The sequence below is a fragment of the Coregonus lavaretus genome, assembly GCF_964263955.1.
Source record: "Coregonus lavaretus genome assembly, chromosome: 15".
Lineage (NCBI taxonomy): Eukaryota > Metazoa > Chordata > Actinopteri > Salmoniformes > Salmonidae > Coregonus > Coregonus lavaretus.
Genome location: NC_140002.1, coordinates 40,886,027 through 40,901,894, shown reverse-complemented (window position 1 = coordinate 40,901,894; position 15,868 = coordinate 40,886,027). Strand labels below are relative to the sequence as shown.

Sequence of the window (15,868 nt, the reverse complement as noted above, 5' to 3'; positions counted from 1 at the left end):
TACAGCTCCGACTTTCCGACCTGAAAATCACTGACGTCATGATTTGACCTCGTATTTTTCAGAGTTCCCAGTTGTTTGGAACGCGGCAAAAGAGCACCTCTTCTCAATCAGAGGAAATCACCACACATCTGTACAGCTGTGAACCGTGAACTGGTAGGCCACTGGAGACTCGACATGAATCGACAATCTTATTCAATTACTGAATCAAATCAAATTGTATTTGTCATATGCTTCGTATACAACAGGTGTAGACTAACAGTGAAATGCTTACTTAAGGGTCATTTTCTAACAATGCAGAGTTAAAGATAAATATATATTTTTTATTATTATTGTGGGGATGGGTGATTCTAGTAATTTAGCTCAGTCTGCTTGCAATGTAAGCTACACATTTGTTCCAGTTCACCACAGGCCTAATAAATTAGCTTATCCTGACCATTGTGTTTAGACAACTCGAAAAGGGATAGTAGCATTTTCCATTATACTTACATTTTAGTCATTTAGCAGACGCTCTTATCCAGAGCGATTTACAGTTAGTGAGTGCATACATTATTTATTTATTTTTTCATACAGGCCCTCCGTGGGAAATGAACCCACAACCCTGGCGTTGCAAATGCCATGCTCTACCAACTGAGCTACATATCCCTGCCGGCCATTCCATCCCCTACCCTGGACGACGCTGGGCCAATTGTGCGCCGCCCCATGGGTCTCCCGGTCGCGGCCGGCTACGACAGAGCCTTCACTTCATGTGTCAACATGAAAACCAGACTTTATGACCTCGTCGCCAAACTAGCCATATTTGGGTAGAGATAAGAGATAAGACACAAGATAGACCTGCAGGTACTGTTTCTTGTTTTGAATATGCACGTTTTTTTTTATTCTGAGGTCTATTTATATAACATTATAATTTGTCACGTTTGCCCCAACATCAAATGGTCAAACCCTACAACCTTACTCAGACTGAGATGAGATATTGATATATGAATTTATTGGATGAGTTGCCCCAAGCCCAGATCAGCTTCTTCAACTAATCAGTTAGCATCACAGTGCTAGAAGGTGAAACGTGACTCTCTCCTTATGACATATCTAAAACTCAACGCAACTGAACTCTAAATCATCTGATGTCGTTGACTCCCCTTACCTCTGCTTTTTATTTTCTCTCCCTCTGACTGATTCATCAGTCAAATCAAATCAAATTGTATTTGTCACATACACGTGTTTAGCAGATGTTATAGCGGGTGTAGCGAAATGCTCCCTATGACTGATTCATCAGTCATATGCTCCTACCTCCAGCAGAGGGCAGCAGTGCTATTAAAAACACAAAGGCACCCGCAGACTGGTTAGTAGCCTACATGACCCGATTAAAGCTTATTTAATTCAGCCAGTAGCCATTAAAATATAGCAGATAAACAAAGTCAACAGAATTTATGAACAGGCTAACTGTACAAAAGGAGTGCAGATACAAAGACACGTTACGCTACCCCCTAAGATCTGTTTCAAACTCACTCACACACACACACACACACACACACACACTCACACTCCGGCAGGCAGACATGCTCTTAAACAAACAAACAAACAAGAGTTTGTGAGAACATAACTCATGATTTAGATTTTGCACCATGTTAGGCTCTGATAAATTACCTCAACATGTGTTTGACACCTTTCCCAGAAGTTGCCCAGAGCCATAATGTGACCTGCCAGTGTCAACCAACATCCCTTGTTTCTGGGATAATGTTTCTAAAGGGTGAAGGGTGAGGCAGAGACAGAGAGAGCTTAGTGTCATTCCATAATTAGATTTTCTGAATACGGTTTCTAACATAAGTGGTCCTTGTATTCAGATTACTGACTATGTGCTTTAGCCCTCTGGGTGGCAGCATATAAATGAAACAATCTTGTGAGTATTTACTGTAACTGCTGCTTTGGGGTTAGTATATGTATGTATCTCTCTGTATATCAGTGTGTGGCTGGTTCTCTGTAACTGCATCTCTTTTTTGTCATGCTGTTCACCCTAAAGTGTTCTGGTAAAAGTAGTACTTGAAGTCTGAATGCAGACTTTGTTTCAATGAATCGGAAAAGAGGAGAGAGAAGTGCTCTTAAGAAAGGGAAATAGAGAACTATGTGAAAGAAAGATGGAGACAGGGTAGAGTGGTGGATGGTAAGTATAACGTTATGGAGGAAAACAGGGGTATTCAACTACTATTTGAGAAGGTCCGGTCACACATATTTCCTAGACGACAAAGATCCGGATGGATATTGCATTTTTCGGCGTAGTAATGAACCCCCACCTCGCGACCCATATGACCCCAAACTGTTCCCACCCCTCTTGTTGACGGAGATAATATTTTTCAATTTTAAAGATAATTTCCTGCAATTCTACACATTTGTTCACATTCTAACATGTGTGTTATGATACCTGAGTGACTCGGGGGTCGAGGCCCCTGGACACATAATCTGGCCATGATAACTACAATATTTAGATAGCTGGTTAGCCTAATCGACCCATCTAGCTACCATGGTCACTAGTTGATCAACTTGATATTTCGGACAAATTAAAATTAGCTCCCTACGGTCTATCAGTGAATGACATAAGAGGAATACCTCCAATGCACTACCAAATTTAGAAATGGAACCTTGTGCATTGTACTATTACAACTCTCAACAGCAGTAAGTTAAAAGCCCGCGAGTCGGGACCCGTGGTCCGTATTGAACCTGTTCTGGGTCCCGATCTGGACGGCGGTCCGCCAGTTGAGTATGACTGGAGTTGTGATGCGTGATTTGAAGGAGTCAGGCGCAGGAGGGTAAATCACATTATACAGAGTTTATTCCGTAATCCAGCGTAACTAGTCCAGTGCGCCTGTTTTAACCCCGGCAATACAAAATACTGAGCTCCACGAGCTACTAATCCTCACAATGAACAATCACCCACAAGGACAAGGGGGGCAGAGGGGAATATGAACCAGGTGTGGTCCTCTGTAGCTCAGCTGGTAGAGCACGGCGCTTGTAACGCCAAGGTAGTGGGTTCGATCCCCGGGACCACCCATACACAAAAAAAATAAAAAATGTATGCAGGCATGACTGTAAGTCGCTTTGGATAAAAGCGTCTGCTAAATGGCATATTATTATTAATTGACAAGACAAGACAATACAAATGGAATGATGAGATATGGAGCAGCAGTGGCTAGAAGGCCAGTGACGACGAATGCCGAAGCCTGCCCGAACAAGGAGGGGAGGCAGCTTCGGAGGAAGTCGTGACAGGAGTAGAGGATTGGAAAGATGGAAAGGAGTGGAGGGGCAGATGAAAAATAGAAATTGAGGAATGATCCAAAAGTGAGGTAAGATAATAAAGATGGAAGACAGTGGAATCACACTGTCGAAATGTGTTGGACAGGATGGCAACAAGCTCTGAGTGGAGGGCATAATGAATTACCTTGGTAGATGTGTGTGTGTGTACTCATGTGCACATGTTTGCGTGCATGTTCATGTGAGAGTGAGAGAAAATTGGGTCCTCAGGGGAGAAATGCTCAGCCCAGACAGAGCTCTGTGTTATTTAGCAATAATATGCAACATAAGTACGTTAGAGCTTTCATATTTCTCAAATTCCATATTCCACATTCCCCTCAAATCCTAATTCCCCAGATTTACACAAATCCTATATGTGAGACAGGAATTGCTCCATGTTTCATTCAATTGGATTTATGTCATTAATACAAAGGCTTGTTTGTCATCCTCCCTGATCTTGATTTTGATACGCTGTTTGGGAGGTCATGGCAGTGGTTGGGTTTGTGTTGGGAGGGAGATGGTAATGTTGTTACTGTCTCACGGTCACATCACACTCTGGGCATTTAGAGGCAAACACATGCCACATGCACTCTTTAAACAAATGAATACAAATGAACATGCTTAACAAGACAGGAATGCTTACACAGAGACATACATATACATAAAACAGGTAAATATGTATATGTAACAACACAAGAGACATGAACACTAGACAGAGAGTTCTAAACAAAAATAGACTGCGAGATGGAGAGAGGAGAGGGTATCAGCGATAGAGAAACAGAGAGTAAAAAATACGAGAACTGTGTCTGGGGTGGGATGATGACAGCTTCTGGCTCCGCTCCATCGCTGACGAAAGCTGCTTAGCCCCTCAGTTGCCATGGAGACCTGCAGGAGCAGCCAGAGAAAAAGAGGGTGAGGGGAGGGGCAATGTGAGGGAGAAATAGAGGAGAAAGAGCTGGAGGGGAGAGAAAGACAGAGGGAGGGATCGAGAGAGGAGCGAGAGAGGAGAGAGAAACATACTGCGAGCAATTGAAGCATAGCCAGTCTGCAGAAAGGAGAAGCTGTAATTTAAGAGAGAATAAAGGTACATTTTCTGTTAGCTATAGCTGGGTGAGAAAAATAGAGCACAAAATCGGAGTACAACAGAGAGGAATATAGAGATTCAAAATGGATGTACAGTCGGAGAGTATCGAACCCCCACCATGCGACCCCCAGCCTCCTGGAAAAATCAGAAAGGCCTTCAAGCTGTTTGGGAAGCGCAAGCCAAGCAGCATCTTCTCCATGCGCGGCAAAGGCGAGGGGAACAACAAGTCACCAATCGCCAGGAGCAAGACAGTGGAAGGATTAACGGAGTCCGCGGCAGCGGAGCAGGAGCTGGAGAAGGAGACAGAGAAGGAGCAGGAACCAGAGGTGAGTCAGAGAGAGGAGGAGGCCATGGAGGAGCCCATGGGTGATGATGGAGATCCCTCCATCCCTTCTGCCGGACGTCCCTCCATCTCCTCCATGACCTCTGCCAAATCCCTCAGCTTCCTGATGAAGTTGCGGCGCAGCCGTCGAGGAGGACCAGACCGGAGGTTCCGTACAGAGTCCCAGCCAACGGTACGCCAGCGTCGGGGCCTGAAGGGTCTCTTCAACAGTATACGGTGGAACCAGCGAGAGGAGGCCAGGGACGAGGCTGAGACCCCTCCGAGCCCCCTCCTCATGTCGTCCCGTACAAACAGCGTGGAGATCATCAAGGAGGACATGACTTTGACTCCCAGACCTGCGCCTCGCAGCACGGATGTCCCGGAGGCTGAGCCTGGACAAGAGTCCCCTGTTTCATCCAAGAGTCCCACAGTGCAGGAGAGCTCAGCCTCAAGCCCGTCAGAGACGATGGCTCCCTCAGTGACTACAGACAGTATCACTGAATCTAATGAGGATGTACTGCCACCTCTGCCCACCACTGAACCACCACCCTTGGATCCTGCTGTGGATCGTCTGAGCTCGCTGCTTGCAGACATCTCCTCTCTGATAAGCTTTGACTCGTTGACAGGATGTGGAGACATCTCTGCTGAAGTGGAGGCGGAGTGGGGAAAAGCCTGCACTACTGTCGGGACCAGACCTGGGACCAATGGAGCTGTGGCTGGAGAGAAATCATCATCATCTACTCTTTCAGCCAAACCTACCCCTATTTCTAAACCTACCCCTATTTCTATACCTACCCCTATTTCTAAACCTACCGCTATTACTAAAGCTACCCCTTCCCCTACATCAACCCCTGCTCCTACAGCTACTACTAAATCTAGTCCAACCCCTATCCCACCGCTTACTTCTAAATTCAAACCTACCCCTTCCTCTTCCCCCACCACTAAACCTACCTCCACCTTTACCCCTACAACCAAACCTACCCCTTCCTCTTCCACCACCACTAAACCTACCTCCACCTTTACCCCTACAACCAAACCTACCCCTTCCTCTTCCCCCACCACTACACCTACCTCCACCTTTACCCCTACAACCAAACCTACCCCTTCCTCTTCCCTCACCACTAAACCTACCTCCACATTTACCCCTACAACTAAACCTGAGCCTACCAGCTGGTCGATCAAACCTGAACCTATCCCTACTGCGACAACCAAATTCTCAACTACCCCCACAACTATAACTAGCCCTACCACTAAATCAAGCCCTACCCCTTTAACAAAACCCTCCCCTCCACCAACAACAAAATTCACCCCAAGCCCTGCCCCTGTATCCAAACCTTCCCCAGTAGTTACCTCACCTCCTACCCATGTATCTAAACCTTCCAGAGAAGTTACCCCACCTCCTGCCCCTGTATCCAAACCTTCCCCAGTAGTTACCCCACCTCTTGCCCCTGTATCCAAACCTTCCCCAGTAGTTACCCCACCTCCTGCCCCTGTATCCAAACCTTCCAGAGTAGTTACACCACCTCCTGCCCCTGTATCCAAACCTTCCCCAGTAGTTACCCCACCTCCTGCCCCTGTATCCAAACCTTCCCCAGTAGTTACCCCACCTCCTGCCCCTGTATCCAAACCGGCCCCAGTAGTTACCCCACCTCCTGCCCCTGTATCCAAACCTTCCCCAGTAGTTACCCCACCTCCTGCCCCTGTATCCAAACCGGCCCCAGTAGTTACCGCATGCCCTCCTCCTGCCCCAGTATCTAAACCAACTCCAGTAGTTATCCCATCTCCTGCCCCCTCCCCAGTGGCCAAACCAGCTCCTGTAACCAACCCTGCCACTCTTTCATCAGCCACTTTCACCTCTGCCCCACCCCCCAAAATTATCTCAGTCCCAAGTCTGGATTCCACTTCTGCACCTCCCTCCCTAACATCCTTTTATCCTACGGCTGTCCCGAGCTCAGCATTTAAAATGCCCTATATCCCGGTTCCAGTGCCAGCCTCAGTCACTAGCCCTGCTCCTGTCCAAACCCTGTCTCCAACTCTAGCTGACTCAAAGGCTCCCTCTGCCCCTACTCTAACACCAGGCCCTATGTCTAAGGCTCCCCCTTTCCCTTTCCCTACCCCTGTCCCTACCCCAACTCCAGTCCCTATGTCTAAGAATCCTCCGTTTCCTACCCCTGTCCCTACACCAACTCCAGTCCCTATGTCTAAGACTCCTCCGTTTCCTACCCCTGTCCCTACCCCAACTGCAGTCCCTATGTCTAAGACTCCTCCGTTTCCTACCCCTGTCCCTACCCCAACTCCAGTCCCTATGTCTAAGACTCCTCCATTTCCTACCCCTGTCCCTACCCCAACTCCAGTCCCTATGTCTAAGACTCCTCCGTTTCCTACCCCTGTCCCTACCCCAACTGCAGTCCCTATGTCTAAGACTCCCTCTACCACTGCCCCATTCCCTTCTATGCCCTCTCCTGTTCTCTTCCTCGCCCCTGTGCAGGGTACACCCCTTGCCTCTGGTCAGGTGAAGGGTGGTGAGCGCAAGGCCTCTCTAGATACAGGAGAGGACATGATGAGTCCAAATGGTATGGATGTGCGGGGTGCCTGGAACAATTCACCCAAGAGAGAAGAGAAAGGCCATGCTTCACAGAATGAGACACACATGGTCCCCCAGGGCCCCCCCACAGAGAAGAAGACGCCCCCAGTGAAGGCAGCAGGGCTCAGTAAGATCCCTGTCTGCGGTGGAGGCAGAGCGGGCAAGCTGCCACTCCGTGAGACCCAGTCCACTGACGACGAGGGGAGCTGGGACCCACCTACTCCAGGGCAGGAAGAGGAGAGTCCACGCCCCAGCATACGGCACGGAGTCAGCAAGGACACAATTAGTAACTCCACTGCTGAAGCTGAAGTTGAGGCCAGTCATGTAAAACATAGCCCGGAGGAGAGTCGTCAGCTCCGCCAACCTACAGTCTACAGCAGTATACCGCGTGATTCCAAGATCCCTGTCAAGCTGGGAGTCCAGTCCAACATCCCTGTCCCCCAAGGAGCTAAGGAGCCCCCGCGCTCCAAGATACCTTTGTCCAAGGTTCCTGTCCGCAGGATCGGCAATAAACCCACAGCCACCACAGTTGCGAGCACTCAAATCAGAAAATAAAGCTAAGAGACTGCTTCAAACACAAACACCCAAATGGCTGCTTTCATCCAAAATCACTCTTTTAATATGATCACATGGGCACCCTTTGCATCCTTTTTTGTACTGTATATTTACAAGGACAGTCAAATATCTTCATCATTCTCTCAAATGGCTCTCTATCCCACATCGTTTTCATCTCTCTGCTTTAACACACCACTATCAGCTCCAGAACAACACTAACATCGAGGCTGAGGCTCAAGTACAACAACACACAAGCACAACAACACATCTCCCCTGGGAACCAAAGTAAGGAATGTGGCTCCCTTGTATTGTGCCAACATGACAGATGCAGGTTCAGGGCTAAACCTGGAGTAGAATGGTGATTGAGGAGGACGGTCGTAACAAAGGTTATTTTGGGATGTATTATTAAAGAGTGCACGGTATGGTAGCATTCCAAGGTCAGAAACGACAGCATATGGAAGAGAGTGTCTTTCTAAGGGTGCTTTTTTCCTACAGACTATCAGAGTGAAAAATCAACTTTTTCTACAATACTTTTTATCTTTTGTTACTCCCCCTTTTTGTAGAACTGTCTAAAAACCCTGTCTTATTTTCCTGCAATTCCTTTTGATAAGTGATACCGTAGTCCTTTTTTTCCTCAGTCATGCCAAGAGAGGGTCCACACACTGAAGAAATGCAACAACCAAACCAACATCCTATAACATCTCTGGATGTATGTAGCAGAATGCATGCCAACATGAGCCAGAGGACTCCTTTCCTCTACTTTCTTCCATTTATTTTTGACACTGTATGGAATCATACAGCGCCTGCCTGCCTGCCTGCTCATAAGTAACACCGTCAATCACACTGTGAACTTTGGAAAAGGCTTTTGCTCTGGATGGAGTTCATTATGGATAGGACGGCCCCTATGGAAGGTTTGAACAGTGGGTAATCCTGTATAACAGACCCTGTAAAGTTTGAGTTCGAGCGGATCCTGAGTGCTTCAGCTTTCAGAGGGGTGCATCCCTTTGCTAATCCCATTTATACATAGACATGCTCAGATGAGGACAATATTTGTGTGTATACATGATCTATGCTGTTCTGTTTCTTATTTAATCAATAAAATAATGTGAGTGCACTGTATGTGTCACCTTAAAACAACCCTATAGCTCTCTTTGTGTGTGATGTTACACAGCCACTTTGCATCTCCTGTTTTCAGAAATGTGAGACTATGATTCAGTGTTTGTATTACAACAGCACAGAGTCAGCTGATGGACATAAATGTGTCAGCTTTATCTTTATAGATGGCATAAGGATTTGTATACACACTCCTCGACCCATAGTGTCTATCTCACATTACATACCAATAGATTTGCTAGCCCTATCTTAAGCAGAGGTAAATTATTTGCTAGCCCTAGCTTAAGCAGAGGTAAATTATTTGCTAGCCCTATCTTAAGCAGAGGTAAATTACTTGCTAGCCCTATCTTAAGCAGAGGTAAATGGCCAGTTGTGTAACTTCATTTCATGTGCGGGTTCATCTACTTGATTGATATCTCTTTGGATGTGTAGGAAGCAGGGAAGGATAAGTCAATGTGAGTCGTGAGGATAGATAGTGCGTGTACGTTCATGCATGTGTGTGAGAGACAGAGAATATGAGCAGTCAGGGTAGGGCTCAATGGCATGATGACAAACTATTCCACACGAAAACAGTCTCTACTGCAGTGGCATTACGTAAGGCCTGACACCATTAGAACAGAGGAGGGGAGGGAAGAAGAGAGGACAGCATGGGAAAGAGGCGTTTTCCTGTCTTCCGATCCTTTAACTAACCCCCAGGCCGGTGCCTCAAAATATACTGTAGGCATTGTGATGGTGACCATGAGCTGGGACTGGGAGGGTCCTCAGTAGAGCAACATTCTACCATGCTCCAAACCCACTGACCTGAACAGAAAACGCATGAATGTCAGCAGAGCCTGGCCAATGAGCTGTGAGAGAACACACTGCAGGAGCATACAGAAACTCACAGTAATATCAAGAATAGGGTTTATAGCCTACTATAGGTATCATACAGTGTATACACATACAGTGAGGGAAAAAAGTATTTGATCCCCTGCTGATTTTGTACGTTTGCCCACTGACAAAGAAATGATTAGTCTATAATTTTAATGGTAGGTTTATTTGAACAGTGAGAGACAGAATAACAACAAAAAAATCCAGAAAAACGCATGTCAAAAATGTTATAAATTGATTTGCATTTTAATTAGGGAAATAAGTATTTGACCCCTCTGCAAAACATGACTTAGTATTTGGTGGCAAAACCCATGTTGGCAATCACAGAGGTCAGACCTGGTGTAGTTGGCCACCAGGTTTGCACACATCTCAGGAGGGATTTTGTTCCACTCCTCTTTCCAGATCTTCTCCAAGTCATTAAGGTTTCGAGGCTGACGTTTGGCAACTCGAACCTTCAGCTTTCTATGGGATTAAGGTCTGGAGACTGGCTAGGCCACTCCAGGACCTTAATGTGCTTCTTCTTGAGCCACTCCTTTATTGCCTAGGCCATGTGTTTTGGGTCATTGTCATGCTGGAAAACCCATCTACGACCCATTTTCAATGCCCTGGCTGAGGGAAGGAGGTTCTCACCCAAGATTGATGGTACATGGCCCCATCCATCGTCCCTTTGATGCAGTGAAGTTGTCCTGTCCCCTTAGCAGAAAAACACCCCCAAAGCATAATGTTTCCACCTCCATGTTTGACAGTGGGGATGGTGTTCTTGGGGTCATAGGCAACATTCCTCCTCCTCCAAACACAGCGAGTTGAGTTGATGCCAAAGAGCTCGATTTTGGTCTCATTTGACCACAACACTTTCACCCAGTTCTCCTCTGAATCATTCAGATGTTCATTGGCAAACTTCAGACGGGCATGTATATGTGCTTTCTTGAGCAGGGGGACCTTGCGGGCGCTGCAGGATTTCAGTCCTTCACGGCATAGTGTGTTACCAATTGTTTTCTTGGTGACTATGGTCCCAGCTGCCTTGAGATCATTGACAAGATCCTCCCGTGTAGTTCTGGGCTGATTCCTCACCGTTCTCATGATCATTGCAACTCCACGAGGTGAGATCTTGCATGGAGCCCCAGGCCGAGGGAGATTGACAGTTATTTTGTGTTTCTTCCATTTGTGAATAATCGCACCAACTGTTGTCACCTTCTCACCAAGCTGCTTGGCGATGGTCTTGTAGCCCATTCCAGCCTTGTGTAGGTCTACAATCTTGACCCTGACGTCCTTGGAGAGCTCTTTGGTCTTGGCCATGGTGGAGAGTTTGGAATCTGATTGATTGATTGCTTCTGTGGACAGGTGTCTTTTATACAGGTAACACAATGAGATTAGGAGCACTCCCTTTAAGAGTGTGCTCCTAATCTCAGCTCGTTACCTGTATAAAAGACACCTGGGAGCCAGAAATCTTTCTGATTGAGAGGGGGTCAAATACTTACTTCCCTCATTAAAATGCAAATCAATTTATAACATTTTTGACATGCGTTCTTCTGGATTTTGTTGTTGTTATTCTGTCTCTCACTGTTCAAATAAACCTACCATTAAAATTATAGACTGATCATTTCTTTGTCAGTGGGCAAACTTACAAAATCAGCAGGGGATCAAATACTTTTTTCCCTCACTGTATGTATTGTTTGAAATAGTTTGGTTCTGTCACGACTTCCTCCGAAGCTGCCTCCCCTCCTTGTTCGGGCAGGCTTCGGCGTTCGTCGCCACCGGCCTTCTAGCCACTGCCGCTCCATATCTCATCATTCCATTTGTCTTGTCTTGTCAATTACACACACCTGGTTCATTAGTACGTGTTTAAGTGTTCCCTCTGTCCCCTTGTCCTTGTGGGTGATTGTTCATTGTGAGGATTAGTAGCTCGGTTGAGCTCAGTATTTTGTATTGCCGAGGTATTTTCCCTGTGTGCATGTTTGTTCCAGTGCGCCTGTTTTGCGCACTGGACTGGTTACGCTGGATGACGGAATAAACTCTGTATACTGTGATTTACCCTCCTGCGCCTGACTCCTTCAAATCACGCATCACAGAATCACCCACCCGCTATGGAGTCAGCGGGAGAGGAGTGCATGCCTGGAGTCGTGGCACGGGTCCAGGAGCATTCAACAATGCTAGCCAGCTTGGGAGAAGCGATGGATCGGGTTCTCCAGGTCGTCCAACGCCTGGAGAGGAGAGGACCCGATCTGTCGAGACTAGCTGGGCAACCAGATCCAGCCACCCACACCCCAGCACCCAGAGGGATCCAAATATCCCAACCACGGGAGTTCGACGGGACAGCTGCTCTCTGCCAGGGATTCCTCCTCCAACTGGAGCTCTACTTCTCCAGCATCAGCCCGGCCCCCATCGGAGTGGGAGAAGGTGTCCGCCCTCGTCTCCTGCCTCTCGGGGAAAGCCCTGGAGTGGGCCAACGCGGTCTGGAATGAAGGAGGAGCCGTGTTGGACAACAACGGGGAGTTCGCTCGCCTCTTTCGGGCTGTTTTCGATCACCCGCCCGAAGGTCAAGAGTCGGGCGAGCGGCTGGTCTACCTGAGGCAGGGGACGAGGACTGCGCAGGACTGCGCCTTGGAGTTTGGGACGCTGGGTCCGGGTGGAACGAGCGGGCCCTTTTCGACCACTTCCGGTGCCATCTGCGGGAGGACGTACGAAGGGAGCTAGCCTGCCAGGACACCATGTTGTCCTTCACACAACTGGTGGACATGGCCATCCGTTTGGACAACCTGCTGGCGGCCAGAGGACGTCCTGGAGGGGGTCTGCCCGTTCCAACCCCGGCCGACTCGGATCACGAGCTGATGGAGCTAGGTGGAGCCGCGATCCGAGAGAGTGGAGGACGACAGCGCCAGTGTCACTCTGGTGGCACGAAGGGACATTACACCGTCGTCAGCGTTGTTTTGGGTCTGGAGGCGGCAGGCAGGGCACTCTCGCATCACCCCAGGTATCGAACACCAACACTTGTTCAGAGCCCTCTGCTGCGCACCCATCCACTTTCCTGATCACATTGTAGTTCCCCAGTGTAAGGCGCTAGTCGATTCAGGGCAGCTGGGAACTTTATGGACAGGGCATTCTCACACAGTCTAGGTATATCATTGGTTCCCCTATCCATTCCACTCCCCATCAGAGCACTTGATAGTCGACCATTAGGGTCTGGGTTTGTTAGGGAAGTTACCGCACCAATCACCATGGTTACCCACGAGACTCATTGCGAGCAAGTCACGTTTTTTATTATTGAGTCTCCTGCTTTCTCTGTGGTACTAGGTATCCCTTGGTTAGCACTTCACAACCCACCTCCACAACAACCTTTACCTGTTCCACAACGACCATGGTCTCACCTGAGTGTTGATTTCCTTACCGATCTTCCCCTCTCCCAAGGTAACACCACCATCCTGGTCATTGTGGACCGCTTTTCCAAAGCCTGCCGCCTCCTTCCTCTGCCCGGTCTCCCCACGGCCCTGCAAACTGCGGAGGCCCTGCTTACACACGTCTTCCGGCACTACGGGGTACCAGAGGATATAGTGTCTGACCGGGGTCCCCAGTTCACATCCAAGGTCTGGAAGGCATTCATGGAACATCTGGGGTCTCGGTCAGCCTGACCTCTGGTTTCCACCCCGAGTCTAATGGGCAGGAGGAGACGTGGGACGCTGCCCACGTCCACCTCCAACTCGCCGTGCGTCGTCAGAAGGCCGACGCTGGGGTATTTTCCCCGTGTGCATGTTTGTTCCAGTGCGCCTGTTTTGCACACTGGACTGATTACGCTGGATGACGGAATAAACTCTGTATACTGTGATTTACCCTCCTGCGCCTGACTCCTTCAAATCACGCATCACAGGTTTAGACACTGTGTGTTATAGTACTCTGTGTGAAATCCACTCTAGGGGTGTAATGCTATTTTCATTTCAGTGGCACCACTTCTGGATGGGCTTAATGTTCATTACCATTATCTTTGCTGTGATGTTTAAATCGTCACGGTTTAATGTGCTACAATACGTACTCTCTGTAATCTCTTTGTGCTAGTTAACTAAGGTTAACTGGTATCAAGAGTGCACCCACAGTCTTGGATTGTTGGATTGTATTTATGGCATAATAGATTCACTGCAGAATAGATGGCGTATTACTCTGTAATACTAAATAATAAAAGCACTTCTCTTTCATGGGCATGAAATTAAAAGAGGACCAGGCTATACAGACCCTAGTGAGGGTGAAGGAGCCAACCTGAGTCACAGGGAAGGGTTTGGGGGCTGATTTGATCCAACTCAGTCACGGGGAAGTGGGGTGGGCTGGTGATGGGGGGCTGGCTGTTTAGCAAAAGGAGAGAGAAACAAATAATCAATATTTATAGATGAAGCGCGACGCAGGCTGCACAAACACAGCTCTGTTCACTAAGTGAAGCCAGAGGCCCTGAGCAGAGAAAAGAGCAGTCGACTTTAAACAGGAAAAACACGAGGACTCCACCACATCAGATGCTGAATTAGACATCAGGACTGTGAAAACATCTCTCCCTGCTAAAAGAACAATATCCTCCCCAGGCTATATATATCTAAGAGGCTAGCAGGAGGACATGGTGGGGGGATGGGGGGCAATGAACTGTAAGTCGTTCAGGATAATATGGAGAGGAGTATGCTGTAGATAGGAACATGGAATCGCTTCAGTGGCAGACTGGTAGCGAGAGACTTGGGATGGTGTAGGATAGGAAGGGGTAGCCAATAGTGTTAGAGCAATGTGGAGTGGGGTGGTTAGAGGCCACGACTCCAACACCATCATTAAGTTTGCCGACGACACAACGGTGGTAGGCCTGATCACCGACAACGATGAGACAGCCTATAGGGAGGAGGTCAGAGACTTGGAAGTGTGGTGCCAGGACAACAACCTCTCCCTCAACGTGATCAAGACAAAGGAGATGATCGTGGACTATAGGAAAAGTCCTTGGTGTCCACATCACCAACAAACTATCATGGTCCAAACACACCAAGACAGTCGTGAAGAGGGCACGACAATGCCTATTCCCACCAGGAGACTGAAAAGATTTGGCATGGGACCTCAGAGCCTCAAAAAGTTATACAGCTGCACCATCGAGAGCATCACCGCCTGGTATGGCAACTACTCGGCCTCTGACCGCAAGGCGCTACAGAGGATAGTGCGTACGGCCCAGTACTTCCTGCCATCCAGGACCTCTATACCAGGTGTGTCAGAGGATGGCCCTAAATATTGCCAAAGACTCCAGCCACCCTAGTCATAGACTGTTCTCTATGCTACCGCACGGCAAGCGGTACCGGAGCGCCAAGTCTAGGTCCAAAAGGCTTCTTAACAGCTTCTACCCCCAAGCCATAAGACGACTGAACAGCTAATCAAATGGCTACCAGGACTATTTGCATTGCCCCCCCCCCCCCCTCTCTTTTTACGCTGCTGCTACTCGCTGTTTATTATCTATGCATAGTCACTTTACCCCTACCTACATGTACATATTACCTCAATTACCTCAACTAACCTTTACCCCCGCACATTGACTCTGTACCGGTACCCCCTGTATATAGCCTCGTTATTGTTATTTTATTGATGACATTACCAAAGGTGAGGGATGGTTTATAATGTCAGTGATAAGCTGCATTATGTATGTGACATAAAGCCTGAAATTGGAGATGAGAATATCTGTGAGAATTACACAGGAAACAGATTAATCTATTTCATGTTATGCTTATACTATACGGTACATGTCTATGCAAGTGCATACTGTACATTTAAACAATGCTCTTAAGGATACAATTCATTGCTTATTATTCAACATGGTTTAACAGTCACGTTGCTTACATGTTGAATACTATGATGATAAACAATCTATTTTAGTATGGTATAAAACATGCAGATTCTATCAGGCTGTACAGTCAGGAACATAAAGCTGACTCTTGCTGCTCTCTCTGATGTTGGTCATCATTTCATTCTCAACCAGCTAAAGCCAATGTAGCCATGGGCTTCTACCAACCAAACCGCTTCCTGCCCCAGATATGTTACACAAATTACCATCCCCACAATG

The 15,868-nt window shown here is 47.7% G+C and overlaps 1 protein-coding gene across 1 annotated transcript; it reads left to right on the top strand.

Moving 5' to 3' along the window:
* Positions 1-4,446: 4,446 nt before the first annotated feature.
* On the top strand, positions 4,447-7,824 carry LOC311143153 (APC membrane recruitment protein 2-like; the record flags this gene model as incomplete). Its single annotated transcript, XM_084178946.1, has 2 exons — positions 4,447-5,367; positions 7,174-7,824. 2 exons carry the CDS (start codon positions 4,447-4,449, stop codon positions 7,822-7,824), a joined length of 1,572 nt encoding a protein of 523 aa, XP_084035072.1.
* Positions 7,825-15,868: the final 8,044 nt, after the last annotated feature.